At 42.3% G+C, this 20,214-nt stretch overlaps 3 protein-coding genes across 5 annotated transcripts in view; 1 reads left to right on the top strand and 2 right to left on the bottom strand.

The window, feature by feature from the left end:
* Positions 1-13,213, bottom strand: part of GPN3 (GPN-loop GTPase 3) — a 182,429-nt gene extending 169,216 nt beyond the window's left edge. Inside the window, exons 1-8 of one of the 2 annotated variants that reach the window (XR_011600803.1) lie at positions 12,978-13,213; positions 11,702-11,810; positions 10,759-10,926; positions 10,099-10,223; positions 9,753-9,868; positions 9,109-9,205; positions 8,260-8,388; positions 7,323-7,487 (exon numbers count right to left, since the gene is read on the bottom strand). Coding sequence is in view for 1 of the 2 variants with exons in the window: in XM_070950264.1 (XP_070806365.1) it covers positions 7,425-7,487; positions 8,260-8,388; positions 9,109-9,205; positions 9,753-9,868; positions 10,099-10,223; positions 10,759-10,926; positions 11,702-11,810; positions 12,978-13,025 (855 nt within the window). In the remaining variant the exon portion in view is untranslated. Of the gene's footprint in view, positions 1-7,195; positions 7,488-8,259; positions 8,389-9,108; positions 9,206-9,752; positions 9,869-10,098; positions 10,224-10,758; positions 10,927-11,701; positions 11,811-12,977 lie in introns of those variants that run through there. The other variant, XM_070950264.1, reaches the window with a different exon arrangement.
* On the bottom strand, positions 1,367-5,814 carry ARPC3 (actin related protein 2/3 complex subunit 3). The gene is made up of 7 exons (XM_070950568.1): positions 5,710-5,814; positions 4,444-4,543; positions 3,470-3,546; positions 3,250-3,318; positions 2,582-2,708; positions 1,897-1,991; positions 1,367-1,642 (listed from the first exon to the last, which is right to left on the bottom strand). Exons 1-7 carry the CDS (start codon positions 5,713-5,715, stop codon positions 1,580-1,582), a joined length of 537 nt encoding a protein of 178 aa, XP_070806669.1. The 5' UTR covers positions 5,716-5,814; the 3' UTR covers positions 1,367-1,579.
* On the top strand, positions 13,136-18,807 carry DENR (density regulated re-initiation and release factor). 2 transcript variants are annotated; one of them, XM_070950262.1, is made up of 8 exons: positions 13,136-13,437; positions 14,870-15,023; positions 15,653-15,672; positions 16,028-16,112; positions 16,416-16,499; positions 16,776-16,892; positions 17,838-17,977; positions 18,495-18,807. In XM_070950262.1, exons 1-8 carry the CDS (start codon positions 13,144-13,146, stop codon positions 18,537-18,539), a joined length of 939 nt encoding a protein of 312 aa, XP_070806363.1. In that variant the 5' UTR covers positions 13,136-13,143; the 3' UTR covers positions 18,540-18,807. The 2 variants fall into 2 exon arrangements, with proteins under 2 accessions (XP_070806363.1, XP_070806364.1); XM_070950263.1 differs by having other exon boundaries at positions 13,323-13,409.
* The last annotated feature ends 1,407 nt before the right edge of the window (positions 18,808-20,214 follow it).

Genomic DNA, 20,214 nt, shown 5'->3' with positions numbered 1-20,214 from the left:
CACTCCCCTCTTCTAAAACATAAACATACCCGTGTACGACCTTTATCCTTCCTATAAATCAGGCACTGAGTTAGACACTTCGGCCAAAACCGGCCTGTATAAAATAGGAAACGGGAGAACGCTACCTTCCGAGCATGCGCAGTAAGTGCACCTGCTTCCTTCGCCAACCGGGCGCCCCCAGCACTATATTGCAAAGCCTTTTACCATGTACGATTGTAGACTGGCAGTGTTGGGTCGTGCCAGGTCCTTGGCAGGAAGTTTTTATTTGAAAATAAATAAGGATGGGAGGAAGGCGGCACATTTTGCCCCTTATATATAGCAATGGGCTATAATAAATTTATAATTTATTACTAAAGTAACTGACTTATTATTTATGTATTTAATAGATTTATATGGCCCCCCAAACTCACAGAGTGGCTCTGTGCACCTTTTGTGCATGTTTTCTTGGAGACAACGGCTTTGTGTGATGCAATTGTTGGTGTGCTCCTTTTTTTGCCCTGCAATCCTTGCATGAACAGATTTAAGAGCTGGAAGGGACCTTGTAGGTCATCTAGTCCAACCCCCCACCCAAGCAGGAGACCCTACACCATTTCCGACAGATGGCAGTCCAGTCTCTTCTTGAAAGCCTCCAGTGATGAAGCTCCCACAACTTCTGAAGGTAACGTCTGTTCCATCAATTGATTGTTCTCACTGTCAGAAAATTTCTCCTTATTTCCAGGTTGAATCTCTCCTTGTTCAGTTTCCATCCATTATTCCTTGTCTGGCCTTCGGGTGCTTTGAAAAATAACTTGACCCCCTCCTCTCTGTGGCAGCCCCTCAAATATTGGAAGACGGCTACTATCATGTCTCCCCTGGTCCTTCTCTTCACTAGACCAGCCATGCCCAGTTCATGCAACCGTTTTTCATATGTTTTAGCCTCCAGTCCCCTCATCATCCTGGTTGCTCTCCTCTGCACTCTTTCTACCATCTTTTTTATAGTGTGGTGACTAAAACTGGATGCATTACTCTACGTGTGGTCTTACTAGGGCTTTATAGAGTGGTATTAGTACCCTCACTTGATCTTGATTGAATCCCTCTGTTAATGCAGTTTAGGATTGCATTGACTTTTTTAAGCTCCATTGCACACTCCTGGCTCCTATTTAGCCGATTGTCCACTAAGACTCCAAGATCCCTCTCACAGTCCATTATAGGACTTAAAACTTTGGAGCAGATTTATCCTGCAAATCTATTAAAAATGCACACCAGCCTTCCCTACCCAATGCCTTCTGGATGTCACCTCCCTTAATGTAATTCTCAGCCATTAAGAATAATAACTGAGGTCTTCTGAATTCGAGCTGGATGGTCTCAGAGCAAGTACAGACAACTATTAGAAAGAACTTTTGTTTTTATTTATTATCAAGCTTGACAAAAATTGCACGTGATTTTTTTTCTTTTAAAGCTCCCTCCTCCCTCCCATCAGCAGCCTGGCATCCAGAAACTCCTCCTCTCTTTCGGTAGAAAACTTATATTAAAACAGAAGCAATAATTCAAATCACCCTGGGAACAGAGAATGCTGTAACCACAAATCTAACCGTTGTCTTCACTGCCCTGGTCCTGACAGACTTTTGTTCATGAATTGCCTTTTCACAAAACAGGTCCACCACTAAGAGAGAACAAGAAAAGATAAGTAAACAGAAAAGCAGCTGTCATCAAAAACCACAACAGTCACTTAAACCCATTTCCAAGACCCGAGGCTCGCTTTCGGTGGCTGAACTCCGAATAAGCAATCTTAGGATTGATGCAGTCTTGAAATATACCCAATATTTCAACTATTTTTCCGTTCTTTTCTTTAAAAAGCAACCTGCTATTGTTAAGTCTTGAAAAGGAGCGGAAGCAGAAACGGGAAGAGCCTCTCACCTTGCTGGGTTTCTCACTCTGGGGATCGAAAACCTTTTCGCAAAGCCTCAAGCCAGTTTCTTGCCTCAGTTGCTGCAAATACCCTCGCATTACCTCTGAAAGTAGAAAAGGGACACAGTCAGCTACGTAGAAACGGATCCTGTTAGAGCACTTGAAAGTCAACGAATTAAAGCTTTAAGATTCTCCCTTTTGTCCCAAACCACCAGCTTTTTAGAATTATTATTATTATTATTATTATTATTATTATTATTATTATTATTATTATTATTTTGCAAAATATCTGGCTTTTTCTCTGAGAGCCCATTTTAAAGCAAGATCAAGACTTTCTAATGGATGGATTTAAACCAGCCAGCCATATTTTTGGACCGATGTTTAAATCGCAGATCAGATGCAGGGAAACCGAGCTCTGGCATAGATCTGTCAATTGATTAATCATCCAATCCAATAAAATAAAATAAACCCAGCATTCCTTTGCCAACAGGAGGGGGAAAATTTCCAATTAAACCTTGATTTTCAGTGACATGGAAAAAAACAGCTAAACTATGGCTGAGTCACATATTATCCCAATGCTATACACAGAAGTGAGCTGTGCAAACCTCAGGTGTTCTTATATCTAACTAGCCGTGTTTTATGAATGAGATTTGGGTACACTAGCTTGCAATTTTCCTTTTTTCTCTCCCCTTACCGTCTTCCTGCTTGTTGCTGGGTCTGGCATAAAGAGCATTCAGTGGGAATCCCGGTTCTCCAGGAATCGGGAAATTGGTGATCCCCAAAGTATACATTTCTTTTTCCCCCTGGCCTTTGGAATTGCACTGAAAAGAAAATCAAAAATGAAAATATAAAAACCAATTTCAGTAAATTTTCTCTCTGACATAAGCCCTTTTTAGGAGCAGGCTGTGTTTAGGGAAGAAAAAATATATATGTCTCAATCATCTTACAATTTGCATTACATTTTATTTCTTTGGATTTCTGAGCTCTTTTTTTTGGTTTTATTTACTTAAATAACGGCACTGCTTTTTATTTTAAAGCATCACGAAATCCAGCAGATGAAATCCATCAGGTTCTGACAGGTTCTGGAGAACCGGTAGCTGAAATTTTAAGCAGTTCTGAGAACTGATAAATACCACCTCTGGCTAGCCCCAGAGGGGGGTGGGAATGTGGATTTTGCAATATCCTTCCCCCAGGAGTGGGGAGGGAATGGGGATTTTGCAATATCCTTCCCCCAGGAGTGGGGAGGGAATGGGGATTTTGCAGTATTCTTCCCCTGCCACGCCCGACAAGCCACACCCACAGAACCGGTAGTAAAAATAATTGGATTTCACCACTGCCCCAGCCCATCAACCCTCTCCTTACCTTCTGCAATTTTTTCAAGCACTCCGAAATATAGAGAGTTATGTAGATCAAGGTTCGGTCAGCCTCATTCTGCATAAAGAAAGAGAATTTAAGATGGAACGTCAAGCCTGCTTTTTTTTTCCCCCCTCTCAAAAAGGAACTTTTTTCGCTCTCTTATTTTATTTTTCCCTTTCATCTCTCACGGAGAGACTTGTGGGGAACACTTTTTAAGAACCCTTACCTTGATTTCGTAATTTTTAAAGAACACATTGGCTTTGAAGTAATAGATGGCTTCATCGATTATATCCATATCTTTTGCTGGTGAGAAAAAAAGGAAACCCAACGTTTTTTGAGTCAATGTGAAAGAAAAAAACATTCCCTAAAAATCAACCACAAACATCTCCCTACAAGGAAGCTGTTGCAGCATAATACATTCGCTTATTATTAACACTTCTGTGCTGTGCAAAAGATCCAGAGGTTCTTACGTTATTTTTTTTATGTGTCTATTGGGCAGAAATTCTATTCTATTCTATTCTATTCTATTCTATTCTATTCTATTCTATTCTATTCTATTCTATTCTATTCTATTCTAATTTTGGATCTTCTGCTTTTCAGTATTGCTTTTGGGAATAAGTGTTATTAAAACCTCTGTCCAAGATTTTGGTATCTTAGCATGTTCTAATACTTCATTATATGTTTCTAATAATAAACCCAGAGGATTAACAATTGCACAATGACAATATCTTATGTTATACTAATGGCACTGACCAACAGGAGCGGATGCAAAAATCCAAAATATCCCCAAATATTTTCTCCTAGAACCAGTGATTTTTTTTCAAGCCATTGGATTAGCTGGCTGGGGAATTTTGGGAGTTGAAGTCTACTCAGCTCAACATTTCTATTTTTTTTTTTTTAATTTGATTTATATGCCGCCCTTCTCCGGGGACTCAGGGCGGCTTACAATGCGTTAAGCAATAGCCTTCATCCTTTTGTATATTTATACAAAGTCAGCTTATTGCCCCCACAAACTGGGTCCTCATTTTACCTACCTTAGAAAGGATGGAAGGCTGAGTCGACCGTGAGTCTGGCGAGATTCGAACTTACAGTAATTGCAGACAGCTGGTGTTAATCACAATGCTTTTAGTCTGCTGAGCCAACATTGAAGAATCCAATGTTGGAAACAAGCTCGAATAGATTCTCCGAGAACGGACTTACTTTCACGAGGAGCTGGTCCTTTGAACTGACTCCTGATGGGCAACAGCGCCATGTTCCCCACCAGTTTGGTGTCGGGGTCCATCAAAGTGGAGTGATAGGCCTGTCGTGAAAAAGAGAGGATGGGGGAGGGGGAAAGAGGGGTTGATTGGCAGTGAAGGAGGACCACGTGTGGGTGAAACGGGGGAGGGGCTTCCAGATCTCCTTAGAAACTGCCAACCCCAGATCTGCTTCGAGAGCATGAAAGCCACTAGAAATGTCGAGGAGGGTCGGCAACCTACAGCCCTCCGGTTCCAACCTGGCCCAAAGAAATAAGCGCAGTCCAGCATTGATCAAGGGGGAGAAACAGGGAGCCCCACGTTCCAGCTTACCCCACCGCCAGACGGGCGGTTCTAACCGCGAAGGACCGACTTTTCTTGGCAGGAGCCCCCCTAACCTGGCGCCCCCAATATCCTGCCCCACATCCTCTACAAGTCAGGGATAGAAATAGGAATTATGGGGTGGCCCCTCTGCCTACCGCACCGGTGTTTCTAGAGAAAGAGATAGTGGGGCAACCCACTCGCTCACCCACCCACCCACCCACCCCCCAAAGCCCAGGGTGGGCAGAGAAACAGGATTGGGGTTCTATTCCCATAGGGTGGGTGGGAGAGGAGGCAAGACCCCCCTCCTCCCCATATGCACAATCCCAATGACACACATTATCATTGGAATGAACTGCCCCCCGGAGATACGGAATACCCCTGATCTCCGTGCTTTCCGCCGTGCCCTCAAGACCCCGATGTTCCAACAGGCGGGGCTAAACATACAAACACGTGAATGATTTTTTTTAAATGTGATCTAATTCTGGGTTTGATTTAATTGACCAAACTAAGTAACAATTTTAATTAGCAATTTTATGACGTTTGCGGGTCTATATTTTTCTTGACTGTACACCGCCTTGAGTCCTACGGGAGAAAGGCGGTATAGAAATATAATAAATAAAATTAATTAATTAATTAATTATCCAGCAATGCACTTCCTGCTTCCCCCACCCTGGGGAACATGCATGCATCACACACTCACAACCACACACACCAAAAGACACACTCAAGCTTTGTGTTGAGTTGTGTGTTCATCATCCTTCCTGCTTTCTTCACCCCAACCCCCAATCCCCCCCAGCCAGCCAGCTTGCAACTCCTCCCCCCCCTTTGCTCCCCCCCTTGCCCGGCTCGCCTTTGCAAGCAGCAGCCCCTCCAGGCGACCCCCAAGCCGGCTGCCCCTTCCCCTCACCGGCATCTGGGCGGTGGCAGAAGAGGAGTTTCCTCCGGGCAGGGAAGCAGCTTCGGGCGAGGCGATCTCCGGGCAGCGGCGGCCTCGTTTCCTTCCTTCCTCTTCCAGCTGCGCGCAGCCGGCCGGCCGGCCGGCAGGGGGCGCTGGAGGGCAGCGCAGCTGGCCCGGGCTCGGAGGACTTCAACTCCCAGCATGCCTCGGCAGGGGCGCAGAGCATTGTGGGAGGTGGAGTCCAGCACATCTGGCGCTGCTAATAAAATGCTTGGGAGGCCAGAGGGAGCCTCCTGTAAAAATTGAATCAGGCCCATTTTTCTGGACTTTTTAAGAGCTTGAAATTCAACAAGGAAATGCATCCTGCCTGCCTTAGATAGATGGCTTTTATTATTTTTATTATTTTATTTTTATATTTTTTTTAAAAAAAAAATAACAAGGGCCATCACCAGTATGAAAATGTTTTTAGCATTTTTTGCTAATAATAATAATAATAATAATAATAATAATAATAATAATAATATATATATATATGTCTTTTTCTTTTTCGTAGGCTTTTATGTGCATATTCTTTCTAGCCATGTTTTACCTACTTAGTTTACGTAGGTAAAACCTGGCTAGAAACAATATGCATATATATATACATATACATATATATACATATACATATACATATATATACATATATACATATGTATATACATATATACATATACATATACATATATATATATATAAAATAAAAAATGTTATTAGATTAAGAGCCTTGGTAGTACAGGGGTTTAAGGCACCCTGTTATTAAGCTTATTAAGACCAGCTGCCTGCAATTACTGCAGGGTTCGAATCTCGCCAAGGCTCAAGGTTGACTCAGCCTTCCATCCTTTCTAAGGTAGGTAAATTGAGGACCCAGTTTGTGGGGGCAATAAGCTGACTTTGTATAAATATACAAAAGTATGAAGGCTATTGCTTAGCGCATTGTAAGCCGCCCTGAGTCTTCGGAGAAGGGCGGCATATAAATCAAATTAAAAAAAAAAAAAAAAGGTGAAGAAATGTATCATAAGTAGAATTGTAGAACGTCACTCTGAAAAAATGCTTAAGAAGAAATTACACTCTTTTTGTGTATATGTTGTATAAATGGTTGTTGTGTATATGTTACGTGTCTTTTTTAATATTTATATTCAAAAAATTAATAAAAAAAAAGAAAATGTTTTTTAGATTCCCCTTTTCTGACCTCCAGTGCTCTTTAAACAGGTACTGTGGAAGGTCAAAGTGACACCTGTTGAATTTCAGCCTGCACCTGACTGCCACTGGCACAGGAGGGAGGGGTGAGAATAGTTTTAAATCCAAGTCCCCAAAATTACACCGCACGTAATTGCAATAAAATAATAAACCCTTGAGTTTGGATCCTCCTTTCGTTTTTCTAAGTAAACCAAATCGCGGTGGCAAACCTGACGTTTCTTTTCCGTTCACTCAGAAAACCACCAAGAGGAAGAAAAACGAAACACAATAATTTATTTTTCTTACAATGCATACTTAAAACGTCTTCCAAAAATAAAACTTTGTGGCGCGATCCTTTTTTTTTTTTTTTTTTAACGTTAAACCCTCTTGTGGGTAAAAAAAACAGTCCTGTTCTTCGATTGCTCCCAAGAGTTTGTGAATTTTGAAATTGCAAGGTGGAGAAACGCAACGCCTTCTCCTGTGCATTTGAATGAAATCCGAGGCTGTCATTCATCCGCTCCCTCCTGGAAGAATTCGTCAAAAGCTGAAGATTTCTCTTCCTCTTTTTCCTGCAGAAAACACATTTCATTTTAGAATGATTTAAGACCGCACAGCTGTCCGAAACAAGAGAAAAAAGACCACAGGGCTTATACTGCAACTGTTCCTTGTAAAGCCAAGATATGTTGTCCTTCTAGATAAACTAATCCATGTTTCTACAATACTTTGCATCGGGGTAGGAAAAAAAATAGTCCAGAATAAGGCTCCTGCACTCAGGTTACTTATTTCAGGCCTGAAAGGGGTTGAAGATAATCCTATTTTTTGTCCTTGTAAAACTCTGTGTGCACGCGCTACTTCGTTAGACACAGAAACATCGAATCAGAGAATTGGAAGGAACCTAAAAGGTCTTCAAGTCAAACCCCCATAACGCTGCAGAATTTACACCGACCCTGACAGATTATCCAGCCCATTTGAAAATTCCCAGTGAAGAGGAAAATACTCTTCACAGAGTCACTCATTCCACTGATTTTTATCTATATCCTTTAAGTTTATCCCACGATAACAAGGCAGCTCTCCCTCCTCCTTTTCCTCCTGCACAACAACCTTGTGAAGTAGGACAGGTAAAGATACACCAATTCGCCCAATCTTATTCGCTTTCAGGCAAAGAGTTCCAATCCCGACTCCATTTTTTTTTTTAGCTGGAGGTGTGGAGGGTTCCAGATTGAATTTCCAGGTGCTTAAAATAAACCCCCATCTGATTGAACTAAGATGGATTGGAATTGGGTGGTGGATCCTTAAGGAAAATGACACCGGCTTTTGCCCAAAGGGGCTTGGCACCTTCACCTTTGGCTCCTTAAATTCCAGATCTTCCCCGTATTGAATGGCGAAATCAATGTGCTGCAGGACGATGTTGATGCTCTCTTCGTCGGAGCGATCGAATGGCAGGAAGCGAACCATGCTGTAGTCGTCGATCTAAACGAAACACAACGCCGTCAAGTCCGTTCGAAAAGAAAAAAACTGGATCGGTTGTCGTTAACCTCATCCTTAGCGCAAACGGATTGTCTTATTCTTCTCTTATTCGGGGCTAGCTGAATGATCGTGCTTCACTACAAAACTATGTGATTAGATTTGTTAAATTGACACGTAACGCCTGAACTTAATGTAGAATGTGTAACTCCGTAGCATCAGAGCTACTGGCAGTTGGAACAGAGTTCTTTTCAGGTGGGGCCGGGGAGTAGAACGTCTAACTCCTTAGCAACAGAGTGTGTGAATATAATACTGTATATGGAATACTAATGATCTGATGATCATTTCGAAAAATCCTTTCTTAGTGAGCACCTAGAAGCCAAGAGGAACATATGTGGCAAATTTCAAGTTTGTAGGCTTTACGGTTCTGGCGTGAGTGGTTTTCACTTTTATAGATAGATAGATAGATAGATAGATAGATAGATAGATAGATAGATAGATAGATAGATTTGGGAACTATCTTTCCCCATTTTCTGCAAATAAGGGCACTATTAATTTTGGTTAGAAGAGACCTCAGGGAGCCACGTGTGGAAACAAACACCCGCCACTGAGCTTGTCGATCAGAAAGGTCAGCAGTTCGAATCCCTAGTACAGGTCTCCTGCGGGAGCAGGGGGTTGGACTAAATGACCTCCAAAGTCCTTTCCAACTCTGTAACTGTTACTTACCAAGCCACAGATAGCTTTGGTTAATTTCTTAAACTGCCGACTTTTGAGCAGATCTGTGGAATCGTCCAAGGCAGAATACATGTCAGGATCCAGATATCTGGAAGAAATTGAGTAGATTGATTAAACCTGTTGCGGCTCCCTGTCACTCAAAATATGCATCACAACCGCCAATGTGTGACACACGCCGGCACATGATTTATTGAGCTTTTCAACCCCCAGTAGGCCAACCATGGATAAATCCAAGAAAAGAAAATTTTTAGAAGAAAAAAGAACATTTAATTCAACTACATAGGCTAGTTTTGTGGCCGCTCAAGAAATAGTCAGGCATGGGAAGGGTTTTGTGGCTCCCGGTGTTTTCTTTTCTGTGGGAAACAGGTTCAAATGTCTCTTTGAGTGTTTAAGGTTGCAGACCCCTGGATTAAACCAACACAAACATCCATGCTCGCTTCGATCTTTTCTTCCTTTTTTCCCCCCTTATGTCTCTTCACTGTTTGCTTTTTTCAAAAAAATAAAAATAAAATTGTACTTCTTTTATGCTTGGCAAGAAGTGAAATCTAGAAGGTCGAATGAAGCTGAAGATCGAAACCAACCTTCTCAGTGTCAAAATCCCAAGCAAAGCGGAGCCATTCCTCGTTCACACTTACTTTTCGATCTCGCTTTTTGCTTTCTTGCTCAGCAAATCCATCTTGGACATGATGTTGATCTGGGGAATCTCTAAGGAAACCATCGCGCTAAGAGCTGCCATCGCACCGGAAATAAACTATCATCGGAAAGAGGCAGGAAAAGGAAAAGAAAAATCACACACAAGATCTGTGATTGCCCCATTCCTCAAAAGTTACCCATTTAATTCCCACATAAGGGCCACTCCAAACGCAAACAAATGATAATTCTGCCACCATCCAGGACAAACTGAAAAATATCTCGCTGATCGTCCACAGTAGGGGGGGGTGTTTCAATTTTCAACACCTCTGAATCAGTACCGTAAGATACCTTAAAAGATTCCACCATGAATTGAGAATCGACAAGGAAAACACCACAGACGTGAAATTCCCAATGTTGCAGCTTCTCTACAAATTGTTTCATCACGGGCAAGTGAGTGTAGAGTTCAATCTGACCTAAAAAGGACAAATAAGTTTATTCGTTTCAAATATCCATCTCCCAATTCCACAGAAGAAAACCGCAGGGAAAATATTTAAAACTACGGGGGGGGGGGGGGGGGGGAAATCAGATATCAAACAAGAACAATCACAGACTTACTGGGTATTTTGTGTGTGCTGGAAAAACCCAAAAGAGATAAACTCTTTTGGCTATCATAAAATGAGATAAATCTTCCCTCTCTGTGCTTTTTTTTTTAATCATACTAAAGTTTACGGATTTCTTCCATGCTACGATTTCAAGGCCACAAAGTGCCAGAAAGGTTTCTAGCCACTGAATTTCCGCAGCTTGGAACTTCTATTTATTAAATAAAATTTAATACATTTCATCAAACTTATTTACTTATTAAAGTTTTGTGCTGTCCACCCAGCTCCCCTATCAGGGATGAATGAAAGCCCATTTTTAAACTTAAACCCAAACAAAATAAGCACCGAAGATCCTCACCCTTCCTCCAAGAATCCAGAAAAATTATACCTACCCTTTTCCTCGGCTTACCTGGGCAATCAAACAGGATGTAATCGTCTTCCACATGACCAAGGCATTCTTCCAGCCAATCAAAATTGTTTGCAAAATATTCCATGCAAAAAACTAAGCCGCCATTGGGGCCGAACCTCAGGGAATCATCTTCCATGACATCGTCCACCTCAATCAACTCTCGGATATCTATAAGGCAAAAAGGAGAGATGAGACCAACTCTATATTTACCAGCACAAGACCAAGAGATGTCACTATACCCGGCTCATCTCAAGGGAATTGCCGGAATTCCTTTGGATTCAAAAGAATCCAAATGGATAAATTCTTTTTTTATATAATATATATTTTAGTGTTTACATATAAAAATAATGGATACAGTGCAATCGTCCTGGAATTCCACTTGCCATGAAACAAAGGTAAAAACAAACTAACATATATATCGTGTTTCCCCGAAAATAAGACCCTGTCTTATATTTTTTTGAACCTCGAAATAAGTACTTGGCCTTATTTTTGAGGAGGTCTTATTATTGTGGGGCGAATGGAATCTTTTAGATTATCAATTGGTCTGTTGGCAGCTGATCAGTTTTCTAATATTTCCAAAAGATCTATAATTGTGCAGAAACGGACAAATTAATATTTGAAATGAAGGATAAGGTAGACTCAAAAGGTTATATGTGGAATAGGTGGTATAATTGGATAATTCGTAGAAATGAGAGTAAATGTAAAATTCTGTATAATAATAATTAACAAATATGCACCGTTAATAAGATAGTGGACGTGAGACCAAAGTCACTTTTTCTTTTTATGGATTGTCGTTTGTATTAATATATGTATCTTGTATATATATGGTACAACATTTTATTTTTTATATGTTTAATAAAGTTTTGTTTTTAAAATAAAATTAAAAAAAAGGAATCACCCATCCATCATCTCTGGTTTTAGAAGGGGGGGACATGATCCTTACCTGCCATGACATCGTAGTCGAAGTGTTCCGCTGCCGGATCGAGGTTCACCACTTGCACGGAACGGTTGAGGGTCTCACAGTGCTGGACCATGATGGAGCAGTAGGTGCTCTGGAAGAGGAGGAGCTCGGTTATCGGAGGAGCTGCAACCCAGGGGTGAAATCCAGCAGGTTCTGACGAACCGGTAGCGGAAATTTTGAGTAGTTCGGAGAACCGACAAATACCACCTCTGGCTGGCCCCAGAGTAGGGAGGGAATGGAGATTTTGCAATGTCCTTCCCCCAGGAGTGGGGTGAGAATGGGGATTTTGCAATATCCTTCCCCTGGTGTGGGGTGGGAATGGGGATTTTGCAGTATCCTTCCCCCCAGGAGTGGGGTGAGAATGGGGATTTTGCAATATCCTTCCCCTGGTGTGGGGTGGGAATGGGGATTTTGCAATATCCTTTCCCCCAGGAGTGGAGAGGGAATGGGGATTTTGCAATGTCCTTCCCCCAGGAGTGGGGTGAAAATGGAGATTTTGCAATATCCTTCCCCCAGGAGTGGGGAGGGAATGGAGATTTTGCAATATCCTTCCCCCAGGAGTGGAGAGGGAATGGGGATTTTGCAATGTCCTTTCCTCCAGGAGTGGGGTGAGAATGGGGATTTTGCAATGTCCTTCCCCTGGTGTGGGGTGGGAATGGGGATTTTGCAGTATCCTTCCCCCCAGGAGTGGCGAGGGAATGGGGATTTTGCAGCATCCTTCCCCTGCCACGCCCACCAAGCCACGTCCACAGAACACGGTGAGTAAAAAAAAAAAAAAATGGATTTCACCACTGCTGCCACCCACTTCCCAGGGTCTCAGGGTGTGCTACTCACCTGGAGAGCCCTGCCCACAAAGGAAGGAAATCAAGGCACCAAGGTGTTGGATGGAGGGGGGGAGGGGAAGGAGAAAAAGGTGGATCTGGAGACAGGGGAACTACCCGCCACTAGATAGGTGGCTGGAACTTCATTTCCCAGAATTCCCCAGCCAGCATGTTGTTGAAGTCCATTCATATTTAAGTTGCCAAGCTTGGAAAAACAAAGGACAGGGGTCCCCCCCCAAACTTGGCAGCTTTAAGACTTGTGGACTTCAACTCCCAGAATTCTCCAGCCAGCTTTGCTGGCTGGAGAATTCTGGGAGTTGAAGTCCACAAGTCTTAAAGCTGCCAAGTTTGGGGGGGACCCCTGTCCTAGAAGCTTCTCCCCACCCAAGAGAGCTTGTAGCCCCCTAAGCTAAAGCTGGAAAAGGGGGGGGACTCACCTTCCCGCTCCCCGCAGGCCCCATCACCAGCTGGGCATAGCGAGGCATGGCTCTTCCCCAGCAAAAGGGGTAGGAAAAAAAAAAAACCCCAAAAACAAAACGATTTGTGAAGCCGCTTGGCCCAAAGAACGACCCGTAAGCTTCTCCCTCTCCTTCCCGCCGCTCTATGGTTGGCGGCTCACTTCCGCCAAGCACAGCGAGGAAGAGGAGAGAGAGAGAAAAAAAAAAAAACAGAGGCGAGGAAGAGCAGCTGAAGTTTTCCCTCTGGTCCGGCACTGCGGCTGCTGCTGCTCCTCCCCCTCGGGCGGCGGGTGCCTCTCTCTCTCTCTCACTCTCGCGGGAACTGCGGCGCTCTCGCGAGATCTCCCACCCCGTCTGCTTGCCTGCTGTTGCTGCTGCTGCTGCTAGACGGTCGGAGAAGCGACTCACCTGGTGGGTCGTGGGGGGGGGGGCTGTGCAGGTAAGGGGGCTTTCCCCGGATTGGGTTGGGGGCACCCCATCATTCTTGGCTCGGGAATCCCTTGACCCCCCCCCCAGCCACTCAATGGGTCCCATGTTCTCTTTTTTGGGGGGCTTTATTAGGTTTCAATCATTTTGGGGGGGGGGTCCTTGAGGGGGGGTCTGGCTGGGCCACCCTTGGGCGGGGGCGGGTGGGGGGCACCTTTCCCAACTCTCGCCCTTCCCCCCTTGGCCTCAGGGCTCCTCCTTGGAAGAGCCCAGCCCTGGCAGTGCTGCAAGAGCCCCCTCCCCACTTTTCTAGATTGGGGTTCAACTGCTTTTTGGGGTTTTTTTGGGGGGGGGTCTCCCATCCACAAGCCCTCATTCATCATTTCTTGTTGTTAGTTGCGAAGTCGTGCCCGACCCATCGCGACCCCATGGACAACGTTTAGAAATAGAAATAGAATAGGAGAGTTGGAAGGGACCTTGGAGGTCTTCTAGTCCAACCCCCCTGCCCAGGCAGGAGACCCTAAAACCACTTCAGATAAATGGCTGTCCAACGTCTTCTTAAAAACCTCCAGTGTTGGAGCATTCACAACTTCTGGAGGCAAGTTGTTCCGCTGATTAATTGTCAGGAAATTCCTCCTTAGTTCTAAGTTGCTTCTCTCCTGGATTAGTTTCCATCCATTGCTTCTTCTCCTGCCTTCTGGTGCTTTGGAGAATAGCTTGACTCCCTCCCTCCATTCCTCCAGGCCTTCCTGTCCTCCACCATCCTCAGGAGTCCATTGAAGCTCTCGCCGACTGCTTCAGGGACTCCATCCAGCCACCTCGTTCTCTGCCGTCCCCTTCTTCTTCTTTTGCCCTCCATCGTTCCCAGCATTAGGGTCTTCTCCAGGGAGTCCTTCCTTCTCATTAGGTGGCCAAAGGATTTGAGTTTCCTCTTCAGGATCTGGCCTTCCAAAGAGCAGTCAGGGTTGATCTCCTCTAGGACTGACCGGTTGGATCACCTTGCAGTCCAAGGGACTCGCAGGAGTCTTCTCCAGCACCAGAGTTCAAAGGCCTCCATTCTTTGGCACGCAGCCTTCCTTATGGTCCAACTTTCACAGCCATCCATTGCAACTGGGAAAACCGTAGCCTGGACTATACGCACTTTTGTTGGCAGAGTGATGTCTCTGCTTTTTAGTACACTATCTAGATTTGTCATAGCTTTCCTCCCCAGGAGCAAGCGTCTTTTAATTTCTTGGCTGCAGCCCCATCTGCAGTGATCTTGGAGCCCAGGAAAATAAAATCTGTCACTAACCTCCATTTCTTCCCCATCTATTTGCCAGGAATTGAGAGGGCCAGATGCCACAATCTTAGTTTTCTTAATGTTGAGCTTCAAACCAACTTTTGCCTCTTTTAAGTTTTCTGCCTGATCTTTGGAGGTCAACCACCACTCCCTCTCTGTTTCCTAGGTTTGGCTTTTGAACGGAAGGTCTCTGGTTTTCTGGACTGGTGAGAAGGCAATGGAGACAGCAGTGGAGCCGGTGGTCCTGGACTGCCGGGGAGACCAAAGATGTAACGCCAGACCAGATATTGATTATCCCCTTCGGGTGCTCTACTGCGGAGGTAGGAGTGGGAAAGTCCGCTTCCTAAACCATCAGTGGGTTTCTTCCCACTTACCCTAGTTAAGGTTACTTGCAGATTCTCCAGCTTTGGTTAGCTGAAAACACTTTAATCTAGAGCTGGTGTTTCTCAATTTCAGCATATTTAGCTAGCTGGGGAATTCTGGGAGTTGGAAGTCCACATATCTTTAAAGTTGCCGAGGTTGAGAAACACTTTTAATACAGTCTGTGTTTTTAAAAGTGGAAATGGGCATTTGCAACAAAGAGAGAGGAATTAATACAATATAAGTCAGCGTATTCTGCAAAATGATGTTCTACAACTAAGAGAATACAATTCACAATAGGAATTTTCTTGTAACTAAGAAAATGCAATTCACAATAGGAATCAACGCACTCATTAGAAAGATCGGTCTTAAACGTGGGATAAAAGGCTTGTGGGTTTTCTGGTATTATCTGATTACAGCTTCTAGCATCTTGTTTTCCAGCCATGATGGCTGGGGCTAATGGATGTTGTAGAATGAGCGTATTTTGAGAGACCTTGTGGAAATGCCCATCTTAAATAAGATGTTTAAACTGGATTATACGGGAAAACATTATCATTGCTTTAAAACTTTTTCCCGTTTTCTTCCCCAGTCTGTTCCTTGCCAACAGAGGTGAGTTGCTTTCATTTTAGTTTTTGCTTGGTTTGTGCAGTCGACGAAAACGCTAGAGAGCTTTTAAAAATATGTATAATGATTTAACTGGAAATCCGTAGAGTAACACATTGGTTAGAATTATGCCAGCTCAGCCTATTCACAGTTGCATTGATCTCTCTGAAGAGGGCTAAAATAGCTTTTATTATAGAAAAGGATCATTTGAACAGATTCTCCTTTCCCTGCGTGGAAAGCTGCATCTGTCCAAAATGATTTCTCTGCTCTTGCGTACAAGTCCTAAAGATTTGTGTTATGCTGTATACATTTGGCCATTCTCAACAAATAATTTTACTCTGTTTTTTTTTTTTCCCTCCAGTATTGCGAATACATGCCTGATATGGCAAAATGCAGGCAGTGGCTAGAGAAGAATTTCCCAAATGAATTTGCGAAGCTTACTGTAGGTAAATACACTTTGTGATCTTTGGAGCATGGAATTTCTTCTTTAATCTCATCCTCGTTTGTTTGGGAAACCTATTGCATTAAATCCAGTGGGATTTTCTGGGTTGCAAAAGGGAAGTTGCATTTTGTGAAGGAAAAAAAATACCAATAGATCAGCTTAATATGCTAAATGAAAATAACTCTCAATAGGATCATTGTAAGGGAGCCTCATAAAGAAAGCCCTATGAAGAAATATATAACCACTTTCTTTTCTTTTTTTTGCAAGATTTCGATATCCCTAATAACTGTGTACATTTGAATTCCAGAAAACTGCCCTAAACAAGAATCTGGCATCGGAGAAGGCCAAGGAATGATCGGTGAAGAGGAAGAAAAGAAAAAACAGAAGAGAGGCAATGATTAGCTGAATACAGCTTTTGTTTTTCTTAAAACCATATTAAAGCACAACTCCATTATTGTTTTAATCTCCTGGCACTGTATCGTCCAGGATTAGAACTCCAGACACATCTGGAGCACCCCAGGCTGGGCAAGGCGAGCTCACCTGTTGCTGGGGTGGTGAGAATATAGAATCATGGGGCTCATCAGAGATCCTCTAGTCCAACCCCCTGCTCAAGGTGGTTTGAGGTGACTTTCTATTTATCCCCTTTCCTTTTCTGCCTGCCTCCCAGGTGGAAGAGGTCAGATAAAACAGAAGAAGAAAACGGTGCCTCAGAAAGTGACGATAGCAAAAATCCCCCGAGCGAAGAAAAAATACGTCACACGAGTATGCGGTCTTGCGACTTTTGGTGAGTGAAGCAAAAACATGTTTTGGCAGAGGTCTCTGGGCTCAAATTGGCGGAGATCAGCTAGTATGAAAAAAAAAAAAAAAGATCTCTGGAGCATCTCACAGTGGGGCGTGGCCACCAAGGAGAATGAGACAGGATCCGTTTTCCGAAGCTGCGAATCTAATATTCTAAATGATGCGAAAGTCCCCTTTGAACTGCAATTCAGTTCAAAGCCTACAATTTCGGTCTCAAAAAGTCAGAACAGGGAGTTTTTCTTCTATAATCTGACTCGGTTGTTCCACATCTTGCTGGGATTCCGGGATGGCTCAATCTTGTCGCTGTGTAAAGACAAAAGTTGGGGGTTTAGAACACAGTTTTTCAAAATTAGCAAATGGACTTCAACTCCCAGAATTCCCCAGCCAGCATAGGATAGGTGGCTGGGGAATTCTGGGAGTTGAAGTCCATCCATTAGAATAGAATAGAATAGAATAGAATAGAATAGAATAGAATAGAATAGAATAGAATAGAATAGAATAGAATAGAATAGAATAGAATTCTTTATTGGCCAAATGTGATTGGACACACAAGGAATTTGTCTTTGGTGTATATGCTTTCAGTGTACATAAAGAAAAATAAAATACATTCATCAAGAATAAAAAGATACAACATTTAGTGATAGTCAAGGTTACTAATAAGCTATCAAATCGCACTAGGAAACAAAAACAATATAAATTGAAAGATACAAGCAACATGGTTATAGTCATAAGTGGGAAGAGATAGATACTAGTAAGGAAGAGAGAAATAATAGTAATACAGCCTTAGTAAATTATTTGGTAGTGTTGTGGGAATTGGTTGTTAAGCAAAGTGATGGCATTAACATTGCCAATTTTGAAAAACTGGCTTAGAAACTAATAACGTGAGTATCTGTGTCTTGATCTCTCATTTCTTTTTCTCTCCTCCAAACAGAAATAGATCTTAAGGAGGCCCAAAGGTTCTTTGCTCAGAAGTTTTCCTGTGGTGCCTCAGTCACTGGGGAAGATGAAATAATTATTCAGGGAGATTTCACAGATGACATCATCGAAGTGATTCAGGAAAAATGGCCCGAGGTAATACGCCGGAACCTCATCTGACTGGCTTTTCTGTTAAAAAGAGCTTTTTTTAAAATTAAAGTTGTCGGGAGTGGATTTTTCCCTTGCATTTAAGACTTTGCAGTGGAGCTGTAAAGATGAAAATAATATCCATGATATCCTGGCGGGGAATTAGAAACCGACTCTGTGTGATGTTAATTTGCTACGACGGTTGACTCTTCGCTGAAATGGATCAATTACATTCCATTAAGCAACCGTATCAATATATTTTTTTTCATGCATTCTCTAGAAGTATCCCATTATAAAAGATCGGGGTGGGGAGAGGAGCAATTTTATGATGTTTGTGTGTCTATATTTTTCTTGACTGTACACCACCTTGAGTCCTACGGGAGAAAGGCGGTATAGAAATATAATAAATAAATAAATAAATCTCTTCCCCCCCCCCCTCCAATAATCTTTCAAAGTCAAGATACTCAATTCGTTTCCATGTGATCCTTTCTCGTGTAATAAATACATTTGAACCTCTGTGCTGCAGGTGGACGATGACAGCATTGAAGATCTAGGAGAAGTAAAAAAGTGAGAGTCCTTTGGAAAAGCTACAAGTTTCCTGCCTTTTTTTTGGACAAACACCCAATTCCAGCCAAGATAATCCCAAGTGGGACTTCCCTGACAGACCTGTTGAAGAGGCATGTTCCCCCGGTGGCATTTTTACTGTGGTCTATTTGCTGCTTTTTATTTTTTGTTTGTAATCTTTCTTTGCCAAAGTTTAAACTTGCGGGGAAGTGAGAGTATCATGCTTCGGCTGGAAGTAGAAAGTTAATCTTAATAAAGACGTTACTGTTCTTTGCCGTGTGCGTCCTTCATTTTCTTAACCCAAGTTTTCAACCTAAGTTGGCAGCTTCGTTGGAAGCAAATAAATTTACATGAAGGCTTGGCGTAATGTGTGAACGTAAACCCCTAGGATGTGCCACACTCCCATCTGGTCTTTAAAAATGATCAGTAAAGGAGAATATTTATAACTCAGGGTTGAACTGTGAAGTCCTTGGTGCTCTCTAAGCTTGGTGGTTTTCTTAAGACATTTCATGACCAAACTAGGGAACATCATCAGTGCTAGGAAAGGGGTTTGCAGAGAGGAGGACGACTGTGGGGTCCTTGGTGCTCTCTGAGTTTGGTGGTTTTCACGTGTGGAAAGAAGGTCTCAAAAGCAAATGGATGAAACTTTTTTTTTAATTTTAAAAAGTTTTTTATTAATAATACAAAATTAAAAAAAAAAACATTGGACATAGATATGACATCACTGGTTCCCAAACACCTCCCGTCACTTTACAATAATATTAGCACTCATAGAAACATATAGTTCTTAAGCTTTGTTCATCGTTTAAACATAATACGATGCGACATTAATACTTTTTTTCAAATGGGTGAAACTTGGAAGTTTGCCCTTGGGGGCAAACTTTTGTGTCTCCCTCTTTTCCTCTCTGAGCCAAAAAAGATTTATTATTTCACCAGCAAAAAAGAATTTTTTTTTAAAAAAAAAAGATTTCACAACCACATCGTGCCACCCATGAAAAAGTGAGATCCAGAAAGCAGATTTTTTGTTTGTGTGTGTGCCTGATCGATTCAGTCTTGCAAGAAATCTCTTGAACCTATTTTTTCCCGAAATAGCCTCTTTTCCAACTGCAGGACCTCCTGTCTTTGGAGGTGGGCAAAAGAAAGGGATGGGGAGAGTATTGTAGGGGGAGGTATAAATTATTTCAGCAGGCTGGCCTGGCCTAACTCCTCTTTTAAATTTTAAATTTATTTTTTATTTATTATCTATTTATTTAATTTGTATACCGCCCTTCTCCCAGAAGGGACTCAGGGCGGTGAACAGCCAAAATTAAAAAAACATACAAATGCAAAAGTTAAGATAATTAAAAAGAATTAAATTCGTTTGATTTTATAAATTGGGTGTTCTAATCTGTGTTTCGGCCAAAATATTTAATAATGTTAAGGGATTTTTAATATTTGTATTATCTGTATTTTATCTTGGCTGTTCACCGCCCTGAGTTCTCCGGGAGTAGGGCGGTATAGAAATTTGATAGATAGATGATAGATAGATAGATAAGATAGATAGATAGATAGATAGATAGATAGATAGATAGATAGATAGATAGATAGATAGAAAATAAATAAATAAATAAATAAATAAATAAATAAATAAATAAATAAATAAATAAATAAATAAATAAATAAATGGGGCGCGGGGGAGGGTC

This window comes from Pituophis catenifer, unplaced genomic scaffold (genome assembly GCF_029215685.1).
Source record: "Pituophis catenifer annectens isolate HBS135680 unplaced genomic scaffold, rPitCat1.0.hap2 SCAF_10, whole genome shotgun sequence".
Lineage (NCBI taxonomy): Eukaryota > Metazoa > Chordata > Lepidosauria > Squamata > Colubridae > Pituophis > Pituophis catenifer.
Note: the sequence above shows the minus strand (reverse complement) of the source record. Positions and strands in the feature narration are given on the sequence as shown.

Coding starts and splice junctions, on each gene's coding strand:
- DENR (XM_070950262.1), top strand. CDS start 13,144: ATGGTTGGCGGCTCACTTCCGCCAAGCACAGCGAGGAAGAGGAGAGAG. Junction 15,024..15,652: donor TCGGGTGCTCTACTGCGGAG/GTAGGAGTGGGA, acceptor TTTCTTCCCCAG/TCTGTTCCTTGCCAACAGAG. Junction 16,893..17,837: donor ATGCGGTCTTGCGACTTTTG/GTGAGTGAAGCA, acceptor TCCTCCAAACAG/AAATAGATCTTAAGGAGGCC.
- ARPC3 (XM_070950568.1), bottom strand. Junction 3,547..4,443: donor AGGACCAGCTCCTCGTGAAA/GTAAGTCCGTTC, acceptor TTTTCTCACCAG/CAAAAGATATGGATATAATC. Junction 1,992..2,581: donor CAGCAACAAGCAGGAAGACG/GTAAGGGGAGAG, acceptor TTCTACTTTCAG/AGGTAATGCGAGGGTATTTG.